This window comes from Meriones unguiculatus, chromosome 7 (genome assembly GCF_030254825.1).
Source record: "Meriones unguiculatus strain TT.TT164.6M chromosome 7, Bangor_MerUng_6.1, whole genome shotgun sequence".
In the NCBI taxonomy this organism is placed as follows: Eukaryota; Metazoa; Chordata; class Mammalia; order Rodentia; family Muridae; genus Meriones; species Meriones unguiculatus.
The window spans coordinates 43,721,385-43,741,601 of NC_083355.1; the positions used below are offsets into that span (position 1 = coordinate 43,721,385).

General features: G+C 50.1%; 1 protein-coding gene across 4 annotated transcripts in view; it reads left to right on the forward strand.

The window, feature by feature from the left end:
• Abr (ABR activator of RhoGEF and GTPase) overlaps positions 1 to 20,217 on the forward strand; it is a 184,855-nt gene that overhangs the window by 113,339 nt on the left and 51,299 nt on the right. For all 4 annotated transcript variants that reach the window (XM_021636989.2, XM_060387272.1, XM_021637073.2 and 1 more), the window contains 3 exons: positions 4,934 to 5,032; positions 12,622 to 12,807; positions 18,106 to 18,213. In XM_021636989.2, the coding sequence (XP_021492664.2) occupies positions 4,934 to 5,032; positions 12,622 to 12,807; positions 18,106 to 18,213 (393 nt within the window). The remainder of the gene's footprint in view (positions 1 to 4,933; positions 5,033 to 12,621; positions 12,808 to 18,105; positions 18,214 to 20,217) is intronic.

The following is a 20,217-nucleotide window of genomic DNA, read 5'->3' on the forward strand; positions in this document are numbered from 1 at the left end:
TGATGTTCTCAACGTCCCGGCTGCCACGGTCTTGGCTCGCTCCTCCAAGGCAGCTGGTAGGAGTCCAAGGCAATTTGTGTTTTGCTATTACTTTACTTCAGTAGTACTTACCTTAAACAGTAGTTGCGTTAGCTGTGCATTTGCCCAAATGCCAGCCCTATAAATCAATCCTGGTTTCACTGTCATTTCCAAGATGCTTCATCTTCATAGGGAACAGATGCAGAACTGCCTGGCGGTCTCCAGAGCTGGACCTGGAGCCTGCTACATCTCCCACAGCCGGCTTCTGGGGAGTTAACGGTCTGTGAACTCCTAATGCAGATACTGATAACAGCATCCCATCCCATCCGCAAAAAAACGGTGCACACTTCTTTTCACACAGTTCTATTTAAAGGTAGGCAGGGCTGCCGGGCGGAGCCTTGTGGAAGCTGCTATTCGTCAGGAATAAAAAGCCCTTTTGCATTCCACATTAACTCTTCGTGTGCTTAGAGAGAACGTGTTGACATGCCCGCCTTGTTTGACTCAGGTCTCTGTCTGCAGAGATGGTGCTACCATCGCTCCACTGGTGTCTCCTCAAGCACGGGCCGAGTAATTGGTGATTGTAGGTGACGTCTCAGTATAGGTTTCCTAGTAGGTGTATGTTTTTTTTGATATAAGGCTTAGGGTAAAACTGATTTTTTTAGAAGAGAAAATCAGTACTGGCCAATGCATGGTAGGGCATGTCTTTAATCCCATGTCTACCTCCCAGCACTTGGGAGATAGAGGCAGGCGCATCTCTGTGAGTTCAAGGCCAGCTTGGTGTACAGAGTGAGAAATGGCTCAGCACTGCATGTGTTTAGTGGTACAGGCGTGTAATCCCAGCGCTTGGAAGGCTGAGGTGGGAGGAGTACAAATTTGAGGCCACGTAAAAGGATTCTGTTTGATATGAAGTAGCATGCCAGCGTGGCAAGGCTGTAGCGGTGGGATATGAGCGACGGAGGTCCTTGAACATGTATGGAGTGTGTAAAGCTTCCCAGAGCTTCAGACAGCGGGAAGGTGGAGCATGAAGAGGGGAGAGACTCCGTGCACCGTACTCTCGTCCGTCCTGAGTCTGGGGCTTAGCTCTGGGCATCAGCCCCTAATGGGACGGCAACCCCGCATGGCAGAGCGTTCCTTGCAAACTGCTGTTGCCCAGTGTGGGCTAAATCCTGCTGTGTCTAAAGCCCCAGACCCTTGCTGTGTAGCTTGTGGCTTTACAGCACAGCTGGAGCCAGCCTTGCCTGCCTTGGAGCCTCGCTGTTGCCTTGGAGAAGATAAAGGGCCATGGAAAGATTGTTTCTTGACTTGGCTTAGACCCAAACCTTAGGAGGCTTTATTTAGCCCCTAAGCTCTGCAGAAGCTCAGGCCAGAGCTGGCCACGGCTTATCAATAGATACTGCCGTAGTGACCTGGTGTGTTGATTTGGGGCCCTCAAGATGACAAACTTTCAGTCTGTCAGTCGAGAAAATTGTGTCAGTTGCTGGGGATGATGGTGCCCACTAGGGTTGCAGCTTGTAAACCCAGATTGGAGAGAAAGAGGTGACGGCTCTACTGTGTCAGGGAAAGGCTAGCTGCGTGGCAGAGCATTTGCCCAGAGGGTCGGCGCATACTGGGCATCTCTGGAAAACATGTTGAGAACTGTTTGTATTACCGGTGTCCAGCGCGTACTAGAGAAGCAACAAATGAATTCTGAGCGCTGGTATTTTATGAGACAAGGACTGAAGAAACAGTTGTGAATTTCCAGGTTTTGTTTTTAAGTTCATTGAGTACACTGCCCGAGAGCAGCAGCCGGGCACACAGAGCCAGGTACAGCCATTTCCATATTGTTCCACAGCAGAGACATCCCACCCAAAGATGGAAGTCTCTCCAGTGCTAGCTGAGCAACAGGCTTACTGCCAGTTAAATTTATGGAGCTTAATATCACGTCATTAAACTCTCAGCTGCCTATACCCCATGCTAGCTTGAATTTTAGAACAAATGTAGCCCAGAATGCAGATTCGTGGAGTTGACTGATTATTGCCTTTTGAGAGTGAGTCTTCAGAGATCTTTCCTCAAAACCAGTCTTTGGGATAGGATTATGAGGCGAGGGTCTTGTTAGAATGTACTGTTAGAGGCAGTCCGTTGCTCTGCCATGGAAGGTTTCTCTGGAGCAGGGCCTGCAGACCACCAGTTCTCTAGAGTCTGAGGAGCACTGCAGTGAGGGCCACCTCCTCACAGTGTTTGCCTTGGGTGTCAGGGATCAGGAATGAGGTGCAGTGGGGAGCAGTGGCCTGTAAGTTGGAGGGCAAAGGCCAGTTAGGTTAGGGAAGCAGCTGGGAGGGCCACTGTGGGTCTGACCTTGAGGGCTGGAGCTCAGCTGCTAACTGTGGTCTGTACTCCAGGGTGTGTTAGAGGCTGGGCTGTTTGCAAGCAGCTGGCCATTTACACCCTCTGCGCCTCAGGGCCTAATGCGCACACCCAGCAGATTGTGAGATAGTAGTGGAGAGCACCGAGGGCAGTTCCTGGTACTTGCGAAGCCATCAGTAAATAACTCTGCCCTTCCTTAATGTGGGTCTGTACTGGGTTCCTGACGCTGCCAAAACAAAGGGCCAAAACTTTCTTACGTAGTTTCTGGAAGCTCTCAAGGAATAAATCCATTTCACCTTTTCCCCGAATTACCATTCTCCAGCCTAAAATCCAGCAATATAGGCTTTACCCCCAACCTCATTGTCACCCCACTGATCTCCTGCTTCCCTCTTACAAGGACCCCTGTGACTGCTTAGGGCCCTCACCTATGTAATCCAGGAATTTCCTCAAATTTAATCCCAGCCACAACATTTTAGTCACTAAAGTAATGTGGTCATATGTTTGAGGAGCAAAATGTGGACATCCTGTGGAGTCCCTGATGTCTTCCCTGAAATGTGAGGTAACATGTCAGAGTCTGGAGGCAACAGCCTTCAGACATTTGTACCACTTAGGAAAAGGTGTGACAGGTACTCCTTCAGGAAGCCTTCAGGGACACCGGGGTGGGTTTTCCATGTAGCCTGAGAGGTTTCGGTGGCTTGATACACTTTGGGGATTCACATTAAGAGTGCGCAGTTGATGCCTAGAAGGGAGTTGTTTGAGAAAACAGGTATATAAGTACAAGATTGGAAAGGTGTAGGAGAGGAAGCAAATCAGCTTCAGGGTTTTTGAAAGGAGGAGGAGTTGGTCTTGGGGTGGATCCAGCTCTGTCTCTTTTAAGTCTCATTTGTTTCTCATATAATGGGAAAATATGGAACTCGCTTCAGTGTGGGTGTCTGAGGGCCGAAAATCAAGTATGGAAGTATGGAGAGGAGTTAAAAGGCTTTCCTAGTGAAGGTCAGGTGTGACACGGTATGGAGGCTTGTCTTGGGGAAGAAGAGTACAATGCACTTGTAGCAAAGCTTGAGGGAGATCACCCACTAGCCAGGAAGGTCACCGGTGCTGAGGTGGGAGGAAGAAGTGGCACTTCAGCCACGATGTTGAGGAGAGCTGTCAAGGGCCACATCGCGACAAAAGAGCCCCGCTTCAGAAGGGCTGAGTGTGGCCAGCTTGTCGGGAAGGCAGAATTTGCTAGGCCTTGGCCCTGGGAGAGATTGGGAGGTAGGGAAGACCCAGGGCTGCAGCCCAAGTCAAAATTTCTTGTCTTTTATTTATCATTGTTTATTTCACTGTTTTCCTCTCCTACTAGATTATAAACCAGGTGGCAGCAGGGACAGGGCTTCCCGTTTGCTTCCTGTTGCAGCTATTGGGCCTGCTGTGCGTTTAGTAAGTACGTGTTGAATAAACAGATAGGTGAACCTGTCTCTCCCAATTGAATTCTGCAGTATTTATGTGAAGTCCTTGACTAGAAGGTATTCTTGGAAGATTGATTTTTACTGCAGTGGGCTGGAGAGAGGGAGGATTCAGAGTTCAGTTAGGAGAACTTGGGTGGGAGGAATCAATTCTGGAGATAGTCCAGAAAGCTTCCAAGCATGGCAGAAGGGAGATAGAAGGACCGAAGAGCAGCCAGGAATAAAGCTTGAGGATCCTGCATGGTGAAAATTGCGTGATTTTCAACCGAAGGTGAATTTTTAATGTTTTCTCTGTACCGGCCACTGTATAGTTGGAGACATCCAGATTAAACAGGGCATGGTCTCCACCACAGGGGCACAGTCATGGAGGAGGGAAGGAGATCTAGTCTGGGTCTGCGCCTTACCCCCTGGGGTAAGCGTGGGTGGCTCACAGCTGACACCTGTTCTGGTGCTGAGCCCCTAGGACAGGAAGATCTCCGCACAAGTGGCCACAAGGCCGGAGCGCCCATACCGGTTTCCGTCCCATTCTTTCTAACCTTGTCTCAGTTTATATATTACTTCCTCTGGGGGGAGGAGGGGGCGACCTGTCTGTCCTCTGTTCATCCCTTATAACCAAGCTCAACCTCAGTCATGAGAGAATGTCTTTATCCCCTCTTCCCTCTTCAGACCACGTGTGAAGCAGGTCCTTGGTGACCCTGGTTAACAGTATAAGTTTACCAGGTCGAAAATGGTTAAGCACAGAAGTGCTGAGAAAGGATGGAGAGACAACACAAGATGGTAGCAGGAATATGGGTGATTGCTTTTTCTTTTACGTCTTAGTATTTTCCAAAGTTTCTGCAGTATAATGTCAGGCATTAGGCAGAGCATGGAGGCTCATGACTACAATCTCAGCACAGGAGATGTTGAGGCAGGAGTATTGCTGTGGCTTTCCAGACCAGCTTGGGCTACATAATGGGATTCTGTGTGAAAACAAACAACAACAGTAATATTAATAATAATAATGGCTTTTTAACACCCTTGAACATGTTGGTTAAAAGTGAGAAAAATGCAAAACAAAACAAAAAACATGTTGAGCTGTGGTCCCTTTCTCACGAGCTGCCGGCTTTTGGCTTGCTTTCTTGCAGGTGGAGGCAGGGAAGGGCCTGGAGATGAGGAAACTGGTTCTCTCAGGCTTTCTGGCCAGTGAAGAGATCTACATTAACCAGCTGGAAGCCTTGTTGCTGGTGAGTGCCGGGGCGCTGGGGTCGGGGTAGGGGTGGAGATGGCTCCCTGCCAACCTGTGTCCTGCTCTAGAACTGCTCTTGGGTTTTAGAGGAAGGGGACCCATAGAGGACAGAAAGCAGTGCTGGAGAACCGGTCACTCCATGCCACCCCTCCATGACCCTAGTCTGAGAGACAGGAAGATCGACTCACGGTGTGGGAGCACAAGCCTCTCAGCGGTGATGACTGTGATGCTCTGTTACAGACTGATACAGTATTTCTACCCAAACTAGCGTCTACCAGTCAAGTAAGCTGAGACGTTCTCGGCACCCTTGGTCCAAGTCCTTCCTCTTCCCCAGGAAAGGAGACCATTAACAGCATCGTGAAAGTGAGATGGAAGATGTCTGTTTTTAAAAGTGCTGTGGCTCAGAAGCGTTAGATCAACCTGAGCTCTCGGTAAAGATGAAGGTGTTGTGTGAATCAGATCGGTGATGACTATTAAGACATTCTCCAGAGATAAAAGCAGCACACAGATGCTTTTGCCTTTGAAGAAAGTGCTTATTAGATGCGTCTGGGTATTATGCACAGTGGTTGTGTGGTGTAAATTCTTTTCTCTGAGTGTTGTGCAGTCAGATGGCATAAAATGTTTAAAAAAAAACCTGAGTTGCCGTAGTGGCGCACACCTTAATCCCAGCAGTGGGATACAGAGGCAGGTGGCTCTCTGAGTTTGAGGCCAGCCTGATCTACAGAGTGAGCTCCAAGACAGCCAGAACTACACAGAGGAACCCTGTTTCAAAAAACAAAACAAATAAACAAAAGCAGGAGGATCATCATGAATTTGAAGTCAGTCAGGGCTACATAGTGAGAGCTTCAGGCCAGTCTGAAACCTTTGTCTCAAAACACTAAAAAGACAAACGGAGCAAACAAATAAAAACCCTGGAGACTCAGAGATGAATATGGGTCGGTAGGATGGTCCTCGTAAGTCAGGTACACATTTATTTACTTGGTGTGAGATGCCATGTCATTCAGTGTCCCAGAGGTCTTGACATGTAGTACTCAAGGAATGACTATTGGAGGGTAAAGCTACTTTGCAGAGCCCTGCGCTGAGCTTGTTTCAGGATCTCCTTGGGAGGTTAGTGGGAAGCCCAGTGGTGACTTCTAGGTGGGGGACAGTGGCAGATAGGAGTGCAGTCTGGGACGGAGCCAGGGCTAGGACACAGCCTTACCCTGCCGTTAATAGCAGGCACAGCGCGTGGCTTCCACACTCTGCATCTCGACCCCTCTGTGGCTTGTACGTGTAGAGGTTTAAATTTCTTTTCTTAAAGATTTATTTATTTTATGTATATGAGTGCTCTGATAGCATATAGACCCGCATGCTAGAAGAGGGCATCAGATCCCAGTATAGATGGTTGTGAGCCACCATGTGGTTGCTGGGAATTGAACTCAGGACCTCTGGAAGAGCAGACATTGCTCTTAACCACTGAGCCATCTCTCTAACTCCCTGTGTGTAGAGGTTTAAATCAGCATTTTAAAACAAACGGGAGAAGGATGTCAGTATGTATGCATCAAAACTTGTACCAGTTAGGTGCTGTCTGCATGTGTGTGTGGCTGATATGCAGGGACACTTCTTTTATCCATGCCTCCCCTCTCCCTACCCTTGTCTCGTCCTCACTTTCTCAGGTAACCCAGACTGGCCTTGAACTCCCTTTGTAGCTGAGGCTAGCTTTGAACACTTGATCCTTTACTCCATTTCCCAAGTGCTAAGGTTACACTTACGTGCAGACCCGCTACATTATTTCTTAAATGTTTGTGCATTCAAAAACCACTGCTTTGCTAGATGTTAGAGTGTGTGCTTGTAATCCCAGCACTCCATAGGCTGAGGCTAGCCTGAGCTAGATAATGAGACCTTGTCTTAAAACAGATAAGACCACTGTCTTTGGAAAGATATAAACTCTTTGATGCTTAGTTTTCTTATTTGAAAATGATACAGTTGCCCCTCCCTTTTGTGGAGGATCTATTCCAAGACCACTGTCATCTGCAAAACCTTGGATAGTACCTGAATACACTGTGTCTTTTTCTATGCATACAAACCTGTACACAAAATAGATACAGTATGATATTTGCAGTTATTAATAAAGTTGAATGATGGTAGCGGTGTACCATAATAAAAGGCATGTAGCATAGCTTCTGTCCTGAAGATTCCAGACATGCATTGGTGTTTTCAGAGTCTGGGTGACCACAGGGAACTGATGGTAGCAAGACAGTTGATACCTCTTTCCCTGGGTGGAGAAGTTCAAGTGATCCTTTGGGATACAGTACAGTGCTGGCTACTAAAGAAAGGAGGCAGACAGACCTGGGGTTGCTGTCCCCAAAACTGCTCCACCAGCATCTTAAAATGCAGGTCTGAAAGGGACCAGACTGCCTGCCTGAAAACCCCACTTCACACCTTACCTGCACACAGTGAAAAGACTGTGCCTCACTTTTTCCACCTGTAGCCTGGGCTCACAAGCAGTGCTGTCTGCATGGGACTGTTGTGAAGATAGGGAGTTGGTTCAGTTCTTCGGAAGGGGCCTGAGCCTTACCTGGTGGTGTGACTATTCCCGAAGAGACTGGTTAAGGCTCCTGTCATCCTCTTGGTTTTGTTTGGAGAACTGGTCTTGCTATGTAGATCAGGCTGAGCCCAAACTTGGAAGTGTCTTCCTGCTTCTGCCTCCTGTGTTCTGGATGCCAATGGGCCTGAGAATCAGCGTCTTTGCCAAGTGGTGTGTGCCTGTAATCCCAGCACTGCTCTAGAAGCTGCAGCAGGCTGGCGGGGGGTGGGGGGGGGGCATTTGTGTTCTTGTCACTCCCCCTCCCCCACATGCACACTGCAGAGGAGGAGGCACCCCTGAGAGGCCTGCCTCTACATTCCATCCTCCTTTCATCAGACGTTCTTATCTGGGCCAAGATAGATTTAGGAGCCATCACTGGGCCTCCCTGCTTTTCTGACAGCTCCTACCCCAAAGGCACAACTGTGGTTGCACACCCTACCACCGCTCCCAACTTGTTTACTCTGGCCTCTGGGGGTGGGGGTGGGGGAACAGGTGGGAAGAAGACCTAGGGAGGGGGTGGGGCTGGACTCTCCCCAGCCCCTGGCTCAGAGGATAAACCTCAAAGATAAGAACTCAATACCCCCCCTTCTTGACAAATCGGGGAGACACCCCCTTTTCACCACTGAGGAGCTCTACTTCGCTTTTCCCGGGTGGTCTAGCTTAGAGGTGAGAAACTGTTTCCTTGGCTTTCCTCTCCCCCTCCTTATAACCACAAATCCCTTATGCCTCAGGGAGTGACTTTAAAAATGGAAAGTGACTTTGCAGTGCAAAGTGTCTGTTTTCCCCTTGATACTTCCTGGTATGCAAAGGACTAGGTCTGTGTACCTAAGACGGTACACACAGGCAGAAACAAAGCGCAGGCAGGAAAGCCTACGGGGCCTGGCTGCTGGTGCCTGAGTGGTGGCTGGGCCCAGCTTTAGTAATCTTTTTTCTGAAGAGCTTTGTTAACCCTGAGGTGTGGGAGCCCAGGTTTGGGGGATTGGGGCTGTAAAAGAAAGAAGAGAAAACTAAATGGGTTGTAGTTCTATGCATGTCCTGTGCAGCTGGGGGTTGTTGCCCGTGGCCCATCCGCAGCTAGCCCAATTGCCTTCCCTTCGCCTTTCATTTTGGCTATTTCCCTTGGAGTTCATAGTCCTAGGCTTGCTTATCTATGCGATAGGTTAACTTAACCTCCTCCCTGAGCTCCAAGAAGCAACCAGGGCTGTGTTAGTAAGTGTGCCTGGCTGGGGCCAGGCCCTCACGGGGAGGAGTCTGAGGAAGTGGGCAGATTTCTTTCCCCTGTTTCGAAAGGCCACTTACTGGTGGACAGAGCAGGCACGACCATGTGAGGTCAGAACTAGCCAACCCCCACCTTAGCGAGAAGCTCGAAGGCCGGGGGTTGAGGTCACATGGGGGTTCTCGCCAAGAATTCTCCTGACAGCTTCTGTCTCACCTTTGCCATGCAGCTGGACAGGGCGGAGGGTAGAGGGAGCTGGTTTGCTTGCTCCCTGGTCCTAATGGCAATGTTGGGTCAAAGCTCAGTGAGAGGGAACTGGCCACACTCAGATCTGTGTGTGAGTCTTCAGATAAAAATAACTGAGTGAGGACCGGCCAGCCCTTCCCCATGGAGAACGAGAGCAGAAGCCCTTCATCTGGTGAGAAAGTCCCATGCCTCCAGTGCAGGCTGGCCCACGTGAGAGTGTTTTTCTTCCCCTTTCACAGACAGTGGGAAGTTCAGGAGGAAGCAGAGCTGTTGGGCCTGTCTTGGCGTAGGAGTGTGTGTTTCCCCAACAGCCAGCTTCTGAGAAACCTTAGGCTTCCCAGGCCTGATCTCCTACTTCCTCCACAGTGGGGATCGTGCCAAGGCACAAGCATGAGTGGCTTTGGGGCTCCGTCCAGCATACCTGTCCATTGGGTCTTAGAGATTGATGTCTTGTCACATCTGAGAGGAGGGGCCGTCCACTGTCTCCTGGTTCCTCCTGCTCCCTTACCTGAGTGTTCATGCAGCCCTCCACTTGCTCAGATCTCCCCAGCTTCAGAGGCCCCATTTCTTGTACCTCCTCCATGACGCCTTTGTTAGTATATCCAAGTTGGGAACTCCTAACTCACTCTGGCTACAAAGTTGTTTGATTTGTTTCAGTTTGTTTTTCAAGCGGAGTCTAATTGCTCTCAAGAAAGGAGATCATGGATCACCTATGTGATCTCCACACTCTGGACTTCTATCACTCCTGCTTAAAGCTTTTAAATTGCTGGGTCATTGCATGGTCAAAGCCTCACTCCCCTCTGCATGCATGTCCTCCTGTGGTCTATCCAGCCCCGCTTCAGCCCCTCTCCTCTTCCTGCCCTGCATCTCTGCACTGTACATAGGCTTGATGGCCATCAGCTTTCGTCTCTTACCAAGCCTGGTTCTGTCTCCAGTTCAGTCATCAAGGAAATCTTGGTGAATGTAATTTCCTCAGGCCCCATATTTCTAGCTCAGAGTAAACGTCCTTCCCTTCTTTGGAGAAGCCATCCCATCGCCCTGCCTTAGGTGATCCTTCCTTCTCTTCTTCATTGCACTTACTTGTGGGTGTCGGATGGTTTGTGTTTCATTTGTCTCCTCTCCTAGACTGGAGTCCCCATGAGGACTAGGATTGTATATGTTCCAGGGATAGTACTGGGTGCTGGGATTGGCTGTATGCTCAGCACTTGGTTCATTATTCACAGGTGAATAATAATATTGGTTGCTTTCTCTATGCCAAGCAAGTACTAGATAACGTGATTATTTTTTAAAGATTTGTTACCTTTGTGCATGCGCAGCTCTGCATGAGTTTATGTGCACCACATGCATGAACGAACCAGAGAGCATCAGATCCTCTGGAACTGGAGTTACCGGTGGTCGTAGCCACTGTGTGCGTGCTGAGGACCGAACCCAGGTCCTCTACAAGAGCAAGAAGCAATCTTAATCACTGAGCCGTCTCTCCAGCCCCTGGTTATATAATGTGCGACTTCTGAGGCTTGGTCTTCCCATTGGTTCTCTTGAGAAGGTAATACCATTTCAGCTCCACCTACGAGTCTGCTAGTGACATGATGGTACACTCAGGAATGAGGAATGATGCCCACAACTAGTAAATGGCAGAGTCTGGCTCCAGCTCACACTGCCTGGCTTGACCCAGGTTAAATCCCACCGTTTTCCAGCAAGGACTTGGTACTGAAGGTTACTTAGTTCTACTGCCAAGAGTGTCGGTGGGTCTCTTGACCCTGGCTTTGTCTTGTTCCTGGACTTTGTGGAATGTGGAGGAAATAGAAAGTCATCAGCAGTCAGATACTGTCCCAGTACGTGAGACTTCCTCTTGTGGACAGACTGGGGCTTAGCCACCGTCAGAGAGAAGGTGGAGGACGACTGGGCAGGAACCCAGGTTGGCTGCCATGGCACAGAGGGCGCTCTGCTTCCCTCAGCGGAGGGGCTCTCGCCAGTCCAACGCTTTTAGCGCCACTCACCCGCTCGCTACTAGGCTGCTTCTCTTGGTAGGCATCTCGCGACCCTCTCCTGTGAGCGTGGGGTACAGCTCTGGTGCGCCCATGCTGAGCCCCGTATCGTCTCTCTGTTGCTCCCAGATGTGCAGGGAAACACAGGCTGTTGCAGAGCCCTTTCCGTATGGCCTTCAGGTAGAAGACAGTTGTATCTAGTGTAGGCTGCTGGCTTTTGGGGGGCTGTGTCCTCCCTGCTTATATTTCTGCACCCTCGCTTACATTTATACACCCCTGCAGTATAGTTTTAGCATCTTTGGGGAGTTTTTCTGATAAATTAATGTTTATCATTGTATGTGACTTATTTATGTTACTCTGTTTGTTTGTTTGTTCTTTGTTTTTTGAAGACCAGGCAGGACTCAAACTCACATCCACATGCCTCTGCCTCCCACATGTTGGGATAAAAGTTGTGGGCCACCACACCCAGGTGTTTATGTTAATTTTACTCGTTTATTCCTTTTTAAAAATTTGAGATGGGGGTTTCCTTCCTTTTGTTTTCCAGTTATCAAAGTCTGAGGTTATGCAATCCTCTTGCCTCAGCCTCCTGAGCAGCTGATAGACAGGCACCACGGTGCCCAGCCTCATTGTGGGTGATTTGGAAAATAACAAATGCACGTTCTGAAGAGAATGTACCCAAGCCCCATTATCCCAGGCAGTGCTCAGGGATGGGATGGTGCTGAGTTGGCGTCTGCCGCTGCCCTTTCCACTTGTGGGCCCCAGTGATCTCGGTGTAGATACGCAAGGATGATGGGTTGCTTTCATTTTCATGTCAGAAGGCATTGAGTAAGAGTCTGAGACCAAAACTGAAAAATCATCACACTCGCTTAGCAGTGCCTGCATGTCTGCCTGGGATGTAGGGAGTAGGAGGGTGGCTTGTGTGTGCCTGCTCCTCTCTCTCACCCGGTGACGAGAACTGAGACATCATCAGCGAGCCTGAGCTAGCTTTGGGTTTTCTTGAGATGAGCTGTCACTGTGTTGCCCAGGCTGGCCTGCAAGCTTCCTACCTCAGCCTCTTGGGGGGCGGGGGTGGGGACGGGAGACTGCCGTTACAGACCTGGTTTGAGCTGGGCTTGAGGCTCTTCCTGGTGTTACCTCCTGAGCTCTAGAACTGACTTCTGTTTCTCAAAGGAAGCAGCTAAGGACCTGGCCTCCAGGCAACACTCCCTTCCACTGAAGCGAGACAAAGAGGCTGGGGCATGAGGAGGCCATTGTGGAAGAGACTAGGACCTGTTAAATGGCCCAGTGAACACATACGAGCCAGGGGTTGTGAGCTCAGGTGGGGGCGGGGAGCGCTGTGGCGGCCGTGGCAGATTGCTGCTGTCAGGTTCCCCCTCTTCGCGTACGGCTTGTTGGTACCTGTGTCCACAGCTCTGAGACAGAAGCTGTGCTTCAGGTACTCTGCCTTCGGCAGCCTTGTCTAGGCAGGACTGGGGCGTCGCTGCATGTTAGTCAGTGTCACAATCTGCCCAGGACCTGCCAGCAACTCAGGTTCACTCATCCACACCTCTGCACTTTATCCCTCTTCCGTCCAGCCCATGAAACCCCTGAAGGCCACAGCCACCACCTCCCAGCCCGTGCTCACCATCCAGCAGATTGAGACCATCTTCTACAAGATCCAGGACATCTACGAGATCCACAAGGAGTTCTACGACAACCTCTGCCCCAAGGTGCAGCAGTGGGACAGCCAGGTCACCATGGGCCATCTTTTCCAGAAGCTGGTGAGTCTCCCGCGAGGGCGCGGCTCCAAGGCAGGCTGGTTGCCGTGGGGTCGTGGGAGAGGAATGCTCACTCTAGGCCTCTTGGTCGTTTTGAGGCCTGGGATCTCTGAGCCGATGGAGGCCAATCTGGGCCTGTGTTTGTTCTTTGGGCAACTGGACTTGGACCCTCAACCCAGCCCCATCCTAGTAGAGTCCTGGAAGTGCTTCTAGGGCTCACAGAGGAGACAGGTCGTGTGTGTATTTCTGGGGAGTGCTGCCTTTGTCTCATGGGGGTTCTCTGAGCTTTGGCATGGAGCTTCTTCTGCCAGGATACAGGTCCGTGGTCACTGCATGGACAGAGAGGCATGTGACAGGCTGCAGGAGACCTAGAACATGAGAGGCTATTGCATCCTAGTGCTGCCTTTGCAAAATGAAGCGTTTGGACAGATACGGCCCTGACTTAGGGGTGATCCCAGAGCAGAGAGCACCAACAGCTGGCAGCGTTACCTCTGGCTGGAGAGGAGGCTCAGTGTTGGAAGATGATCACGGAAGTCCTCCAGTTGCCTAGGCTCCTGTCACGCCCTCTGCCTTGGCTCTGGGTCCCTTTATACCACGGTGCTTCCTGACCTCTGTAGATTGTGGCTTTGTCTACGTAAAACAGCCAGTCAGTTTCCAAGTTAGAATGACCTCAGAGAATGACCACAGGCCCCATGTTTGTCCCTCATGAACACTTACAAAACTACCTTTCCCCCAAAGCTATCAACACTGCAGCAGTCTCTATTTATTTCCTCATTGGACTCCCAGGCCCACCCCACTGGTAGCTGAGTGAGTGAGGCCTTGACTGGGACTAGGGAGGTCTTGAGTGTTGAAGGACATCCCCATGCCTGACAGCCTTGTTTTCAAGGCCGCAAGTGTTGTGTGGACAAGCACAACCAGAGCCGCGTCACAGCTGGGTTTGAAGCCCAGCTCTGCCACATACAGTCCTGCAACAGCTTACCCCGCTCTTCTCAGCTTCCTCCTCCATAAAGAGGGCTGCTGGTATCCATTTGGATCATTGGCAGGAGTGAGTTAGTGACTGAAAATGCCCGCCGCTGTTGCCATTGTTGTTACTGCTGTTCCGTGGCTCCGTCCTCAGGAGGTGTTGTTTCCCAGAATGTCACGATCCTGGTCGGAGGAGACCCAGCTGCTTCCCCTGGTGTAGGGACGGCAGATAACTAGTCATCTTTTCCTGCTCACAGAAGTCTGGGGTGATTGGCATCGAGGCACCGATTCTCAGCCCTCACAGGTGTAGAGACAGACAAGCTCTGGTGGGCGAGCAGGCAGCCAGAGCAGAGTGGCAGAGCTCTGCAGTTTGAAATTTCTGGGGTTTTGTTATTGATGTTTTTTGTTTGCTTGCTTGTTTGTTTGTTTGTTTTGTGCAGGGTGCCTGTAACCCAGGCTGACCTTGAACTTGTAGCAATCCTTCTGCCTCAGCTTCCCAAGTGTTGGGATTGCAAGTGTGAACCACCGCTGTGCATAGCTTTACTGATGCGTCCATATCATCTGGGTTCAGGGTTCCCTTAGTCTTAGCTCCACCGGTCTGGTTATGAATTTGCTTCCCAGCGCCCCACACCTCCCAGCACCAAGAGCTGGTATCTGCCGCCCTGAGGCTGCTTACTTGTTGAGGCCTGGGTGGAGCCAGGGCAAGCCAGGCATCTGGAGGCAGTTTATTTCAGCCCAAGTCTCTGGGTATTTGATTATCCATTACCAAGAGAGGGGAAATAGCATCTCTGCTGTTTGTTTTATGAGATCACTCCAGTGCCAAAATCCTGTTTCCAAGCAACCTGCACTTCCCAGTTAATGACCCTGGCGGGCTGGGCCTCTGGTCTTCAGCCTCAGGTAACCGTGGAGATGAAAGTAGCCGATGTGGCCCATGACCCCTGCACACAGGTGGCTTCTGGGTCACAAGAGGGCAGCACTGCTGTACCCGCTCCGTCTGTCTTGTGTTTGCCTAGCTTGCAAAAGCCCTGAATTCAGTACCTTGCTCTAAATCAAAGTGGGTGTGGCCAGCCACACCTGTAATCCTAGCACTCTGGAAGCATAAAGGCAGGAGGATTAGAAGTTCATGCCTAAGCTTGGCTACGCAGAGTGTGAGGACATGCTGGGTACGGGAGACCGTCTCAAAGAAAGAAAAGAAGAAATCGTGACCCTTCCTGGGAGATTGTGCGATCTGTGCTGGCTTTGGGAGGGTCTGTCCAGCACATCTCTGTGGTTTGGAGCACTAATGGCGAAGGGTCCCCTGGAGAAAAGTTCACTTTGACGCCCTTGTCCCTTCCCCAGGAACTTTTCCTTCTGAGACTGCACTGCCTGGGCCTTTCTTCTTCCCAGTGTCCGGGTTCATGCTCTTCCTCTGTGGCTTCCCTGTCCCAAGGGCAGCCTCACCAGCTTTCGTGAAGGGCCCTGTCTCCTCCCAGGCTTGAGGGACACGACACCCTGGCCCCTGCCCAGCCTTTGTGTCTTGAGGGAACAAGGATTCTTCAGGGAACACAGTGATCTTGAGTGGGCACAGGAGCAGCACACTTTCCCAGCACCGTGGTTGGAAGCAGAAGCCCCCAAGGCAGCCTGCAGCAGCTGTGTTCTGTTGCTACTTCATTGGGGAAAAAAATTAAAGCAAAAATATCCAGAAGAGAATGCAGTAGACAGCAGCGTCTGTGACTCTCAGCATGTCAGGGTCAGCGGAGAAATGCCAAACCTTTTCCTTTTTTCTATTGTATGTTTCTGTTCTGTCCTCCTCCTCCTCACCCTCCCTGTCTCTCATAAAACATTGTTATTGTCACCATCATCTGTATGTATGCATAATGTGTACGTGCAATCTTGGAGGGATATAGAGAATCTGTTCTCTCCTTTCACTATTACATGGGCTCTGGGGATCATATTCAGGTCGCCAGGGCTGTTGGCCCGTGGAGTCATCTTGCCAGCCCCTCCCCTGGTAAAAGTTTCTGATTATTAAAAAAAAAAAAAAAAAACGTTTTAGCCAGGAGGCTGAGACAGGAGAATTGCAGGTTCAAGGCCAGACTGGGCAACTTCATGAGACCTTGTCTCAAATGGAAAGTAAAAAGAGGAGCCTCATATAGCCTGTAATGTCAGCACTTGGGAGGTGGGTACTGAAAGATCAGTTCAAGGTCATCCGGGGCTACACAGGGAATTTGGGACTAGCCTGGGCTATATGAGACCCTGTCTCAGAAACAATAAACAAAACAAAAAATACGGAGTATTATAAATGAAGGGGTGTCTGTTCATCCTGCCCCCCTTCTCTCGAAGCAGCTTGGTGGGAATTTGGTGTGGAGCCCTGCACTTTTGGTGCTTTCATATTCTTACGGTACTGCATGCGATTTAAAAGTGCTCAGGTGTGTGCACGTGTTCATTTCATAGCAGTCACCGCTGGCTGTGATACATGGGTTCATTCTCCTGGACTGTGTTTGTCAGAGTTCCTGTGTTTTCCAGCCTTTGTTCACCTCTCCTCCTATAAGAAAGAAGGGGGGGGGGGTCTGCGAGTGTCCTTGCTCAGGCACAGTCATGTCCTGGTTCCTCAAGAGCAGTGCTAGCCAATGGAAAGAGGTGATGGGCCACATGCAGTTTCAGATTATTTTATTCAGTATGATTGTGTGAGAGAGTATAGATGTGGGGGCACCGGTGATGCGTGTGTATGGAAGCCAGAGGGCAGCTTTCAGGAGTTGACTCTTTCCTACTGGGGGTCCAAGAACTGAGCTTACTGCAATAGGCGATTTCACCCACTGAGCTCTCTTGCTGGCCCCACATACATATGTGGGGTCCTAGTAATCACTATTTTTTTAAGCAGTGCTGGGGTGTGAACCCTGGGCCTCACATATACAGGCACACCCTAGCACTGAGCTACGCACCCAGTCCTATAAACCACAGTTTTTAAAAGTAAAAATAAAAACGAGAAATATGGTAAGGTGGTTGCTTCCCATACACAAAGCTCTGGGTTTGATCTCCAGGAACACAGAAAACAAATAAATACAAGGTGGGTGTGGCAGGGCCTGCTTGTTCTTCAGCTGCCCGGGAGACGGAAGCAGAAGGATCACTAGAACTGGAGCATTGTACTGCCCAGCTATATGGTAAAACATATATGCTACATGTACACACATGTGTATGGGATAATTTATATCCTCTTTTGTATGCTGAATCTTTGGAATCCAATGTTGATTTGTTGTTTTGTTTGTTTTGAGACAGGGTCTCACTGTGTACTCTTGGCTGGCCTGGACGTGGCTGTGTAGACCATATTGGCCTTGAGACCCATCTGCCTCTGCATCCTGAGTGTTAGGATCAATGGTGTGTTACCACAGCTGCCCCCAAGGTGGGCTTTATTACACATGAAGCGTACTGTGCATGCTCAGCATTCATACGTGACCCGTGGCCGCCATGTTGGACGGCGTGCTGTTGTGGTTTGTGTTAGCTGTAGACTTGCTAAGCCCAAGGCTGAAGTTGTGCCTGTGCTGTTTGATTAGCTACTGACAAATTAGCCGTATTGACTTAAGCTGTAGTCTGAGGGCTCGGAACAAAGCTCAATGCCACTGTAGTTTTAATTTGCATGCCCACTCTTTGTTCTCTCAGAAGGAAGTATCCATACACAGCCCAAAGAAGGCTTGTCATAAATATTTGAGCAATTAAATTAGCAAGCCTCAGTTTCCTTTTTTGAAGGAAGGGTGATGGGCCCTCGAGGCAGCAAGGCTTTTGCCAGTCAGGACAAGTGTTAGCGTCCAGCTGGCATTAGGTGTGTAGTGAGGCAGGGCTTCTGGCTCCTTGGAGGAGGTGGGGACAGGACCTGAGGGACCCAGGGAAGGGGGCTGAGCAGACTACCCCATCCTCCCTGCTGCCTTATCGCTCCTGCTGTTTAATTCCAAGACGTGGAAGAGCTGTAAGGCACCAAGAGACTTCAGGCCCTGGGAGACCTTGGTGCTAAAGTGAAAAAATAACAAAACAAAAAACAAACAAACAAAAAAAACAAGTATTGTGATAAGTTGCATTTCTGGCATGCCAACAGGGACCTGTCCTGCCCTCCCTGGTACCACCTTGTTAACCTTATTGGCTGAGCTAGTTTCCATGGAAACTGTCAAGTTCAAAGGGTGCTATAATGTGTTCATCTCTGCCTTCCCCCTGGTTTCCAGCAAGCCCATTGGTTGAGTTGGAGGTTCTGAGTACTAAGCGGGCTTCCGGAGCTCGGAGCTTGGGTTAGGCTTTCATCCATTCACTAACCCTCTCTCCATCCCACTCTCACCCCACCCCCGGCTCCCCACTTCCTCTGTCTCCTCCCTGCAGGCCAGCCAGCTCGGTGTGTACAAAGCATTTGTGGATAACTATAAAGTCGCTCTGGAGACAGCTGAGAAGTGCAGCCAGTCCAACAACCAGTTCCAGAAGATCTCTGAGGTAGGCTGCTCTCCCCACAGCCACCCCAGCCCCCCTGGCTTTGGTGACAGTCCGAGAAGCCGCTGAAGACTGTGGATCTCCTCCCTTGCTTGCCTCAGGGAAGCTGTTCACCACAGTGATGCTCACCCTGACATTTGCTTTCTTGCAACTGACATTTTTTTCCTCTTAATATAAGAATATTGATTGGTTTGATTTTTTTTTTTTTTTTTTTTCAGATTAGAAAGTGGATCAGAGGAGGCAAAAAAAATAAGGGAGGGGGATATTCCTCTTGACTTAATCACATGACCTCTCAACCCTTAACCTTTGTTTCCTCTCCTGTGGAATGAGCTGTTTGGACCTGCCCAGCTCATCTCAAAACCTTTCTGAAGGGGATGAGGTGGAAAGAGGACGGTCTGGCAGTTAAAAGCTCCTACTATTTTTGCACAAGACCTGAATTCTGTTCTCAGCACCCAAGTTGGGGGACCACTTGTAATTCCAGCTGCAGATCTGATACCTCTAGCCTCCTCAGGCACCTGCAGTCATGTGTACATACGTGCTCGCAGTTACACTCATGTACACATATCTAAAAAAGACATGACTGGGGCACTGTTGAACGTGCAGGCGCCCGGCTCCTGCTTTTTGTGGAGAGATCCTTTTCTCTTCCCCCCTCCAGCCTCTCCTCCCGCTCTCTCACTCTGTGCAGCTCAGGCCCATCTCCCTTCTTCAGCCTCCTGAGTTCTAGGATTACAGATATGTGCCCTGATGGGCCTGGATCTTCCGATTCAAGTGGGGAAGGTGGCCAGGGGCAGCAGTTTACATTGTGACGGGCCCCTGACTTAGCATAAGGAAGGGAAATGTGAGGAACTCCGGGCTAAGCAGTTTTGAAAGGTACTTGCATGTCTAAGACTGCAGTCTCACAGAGTCAGCCAGGGTCAGTTAAGGATACAAGAAGCCCTAGGACCCCTTGGGTCAGGAACTTTTCTGCTGCTGCTCCACAGCTAAGTCTTCGCCTCCTGCACCTATGTATGGTAGAGGTATGAAGTCACCTGCCATTGGCACTTCTTTTGTTCTTATTGGTTTGTTTTGTTTTTGAGGCAAAGTCTTACCATGCAGCCTTGTCTGGCCTGAAAACTCACCCTGTAGCCCAGGCCAGCCTCAGACTTGGAGCATTGCAGCAGTCTTCCTGCCTCTGCATCCTGGGATTATAGGTGGGCACCTCTGTGCCCCACTTAGCTTTGGGACTTCTTTCCAGGAAGTGGCAAGGAGAGGCTAGTGGTCTAGGACCCCTTAGCTCAGCTCATTCTTGATTCAGAAAGACCCCTGTGATGCTCTCAAGCCACTAGCTTCGGAGGAAACACCCACTGGAGCTTAGGGCAGGAGAGCCTCTGTTTTAGAGGGAGCTAGGGGAGGGGCTACTTTTGTAGTTTTGGAGGTCCTGCCTTGAAGTAGCCCCATCCCTGGCTTTGGTGTTAAGGAAGGGAGACATGCAATTTCCTGAAACTGCTGGGGTTCCAGCTCATGCCTAAGCTGGAATCAGTCTAGAGACCAGACAGCAGCTGGGTAGGTGAAAATAAAAATATGATGGTGATCGCCTGTTAAGCTCAGCAACTCAGGAAGCAAAGGCAAGTGTATCTCTGTGAGTTCAAGGCCAGTCTGGCCTGTGTAGAGCCACTTCCAGGCCAGGCAGGGCTATATAGATAGTGAGATCCTGTTTGCAGAGATAGAGAGGGGGAAGCAGGGAGGGAAGGGAGGAAGACAAGGAGAGATGAAGAGAGAGAGAGAGCCAAAATAAGCAAGTGAAAATAAATTTTAAAAAGGAAAATGTGGCAGTTTGGTTATTAGAAAGCAAGTGGGAACTTGAGGGTTTGGTGTGCAGGCGCTGGAGCTGATGCTTCGGCTCTGGAAACACGTTTTGTTTGGGTTCTAGAAGGATGGGAGGCCATAGAGAGAAGGCTTGTGCTTGTCTCCCAAACTCCTGGGTCAGATGGCTGTGTCAGCCTGTGGGAGGACAGGACAAGAGTGGGG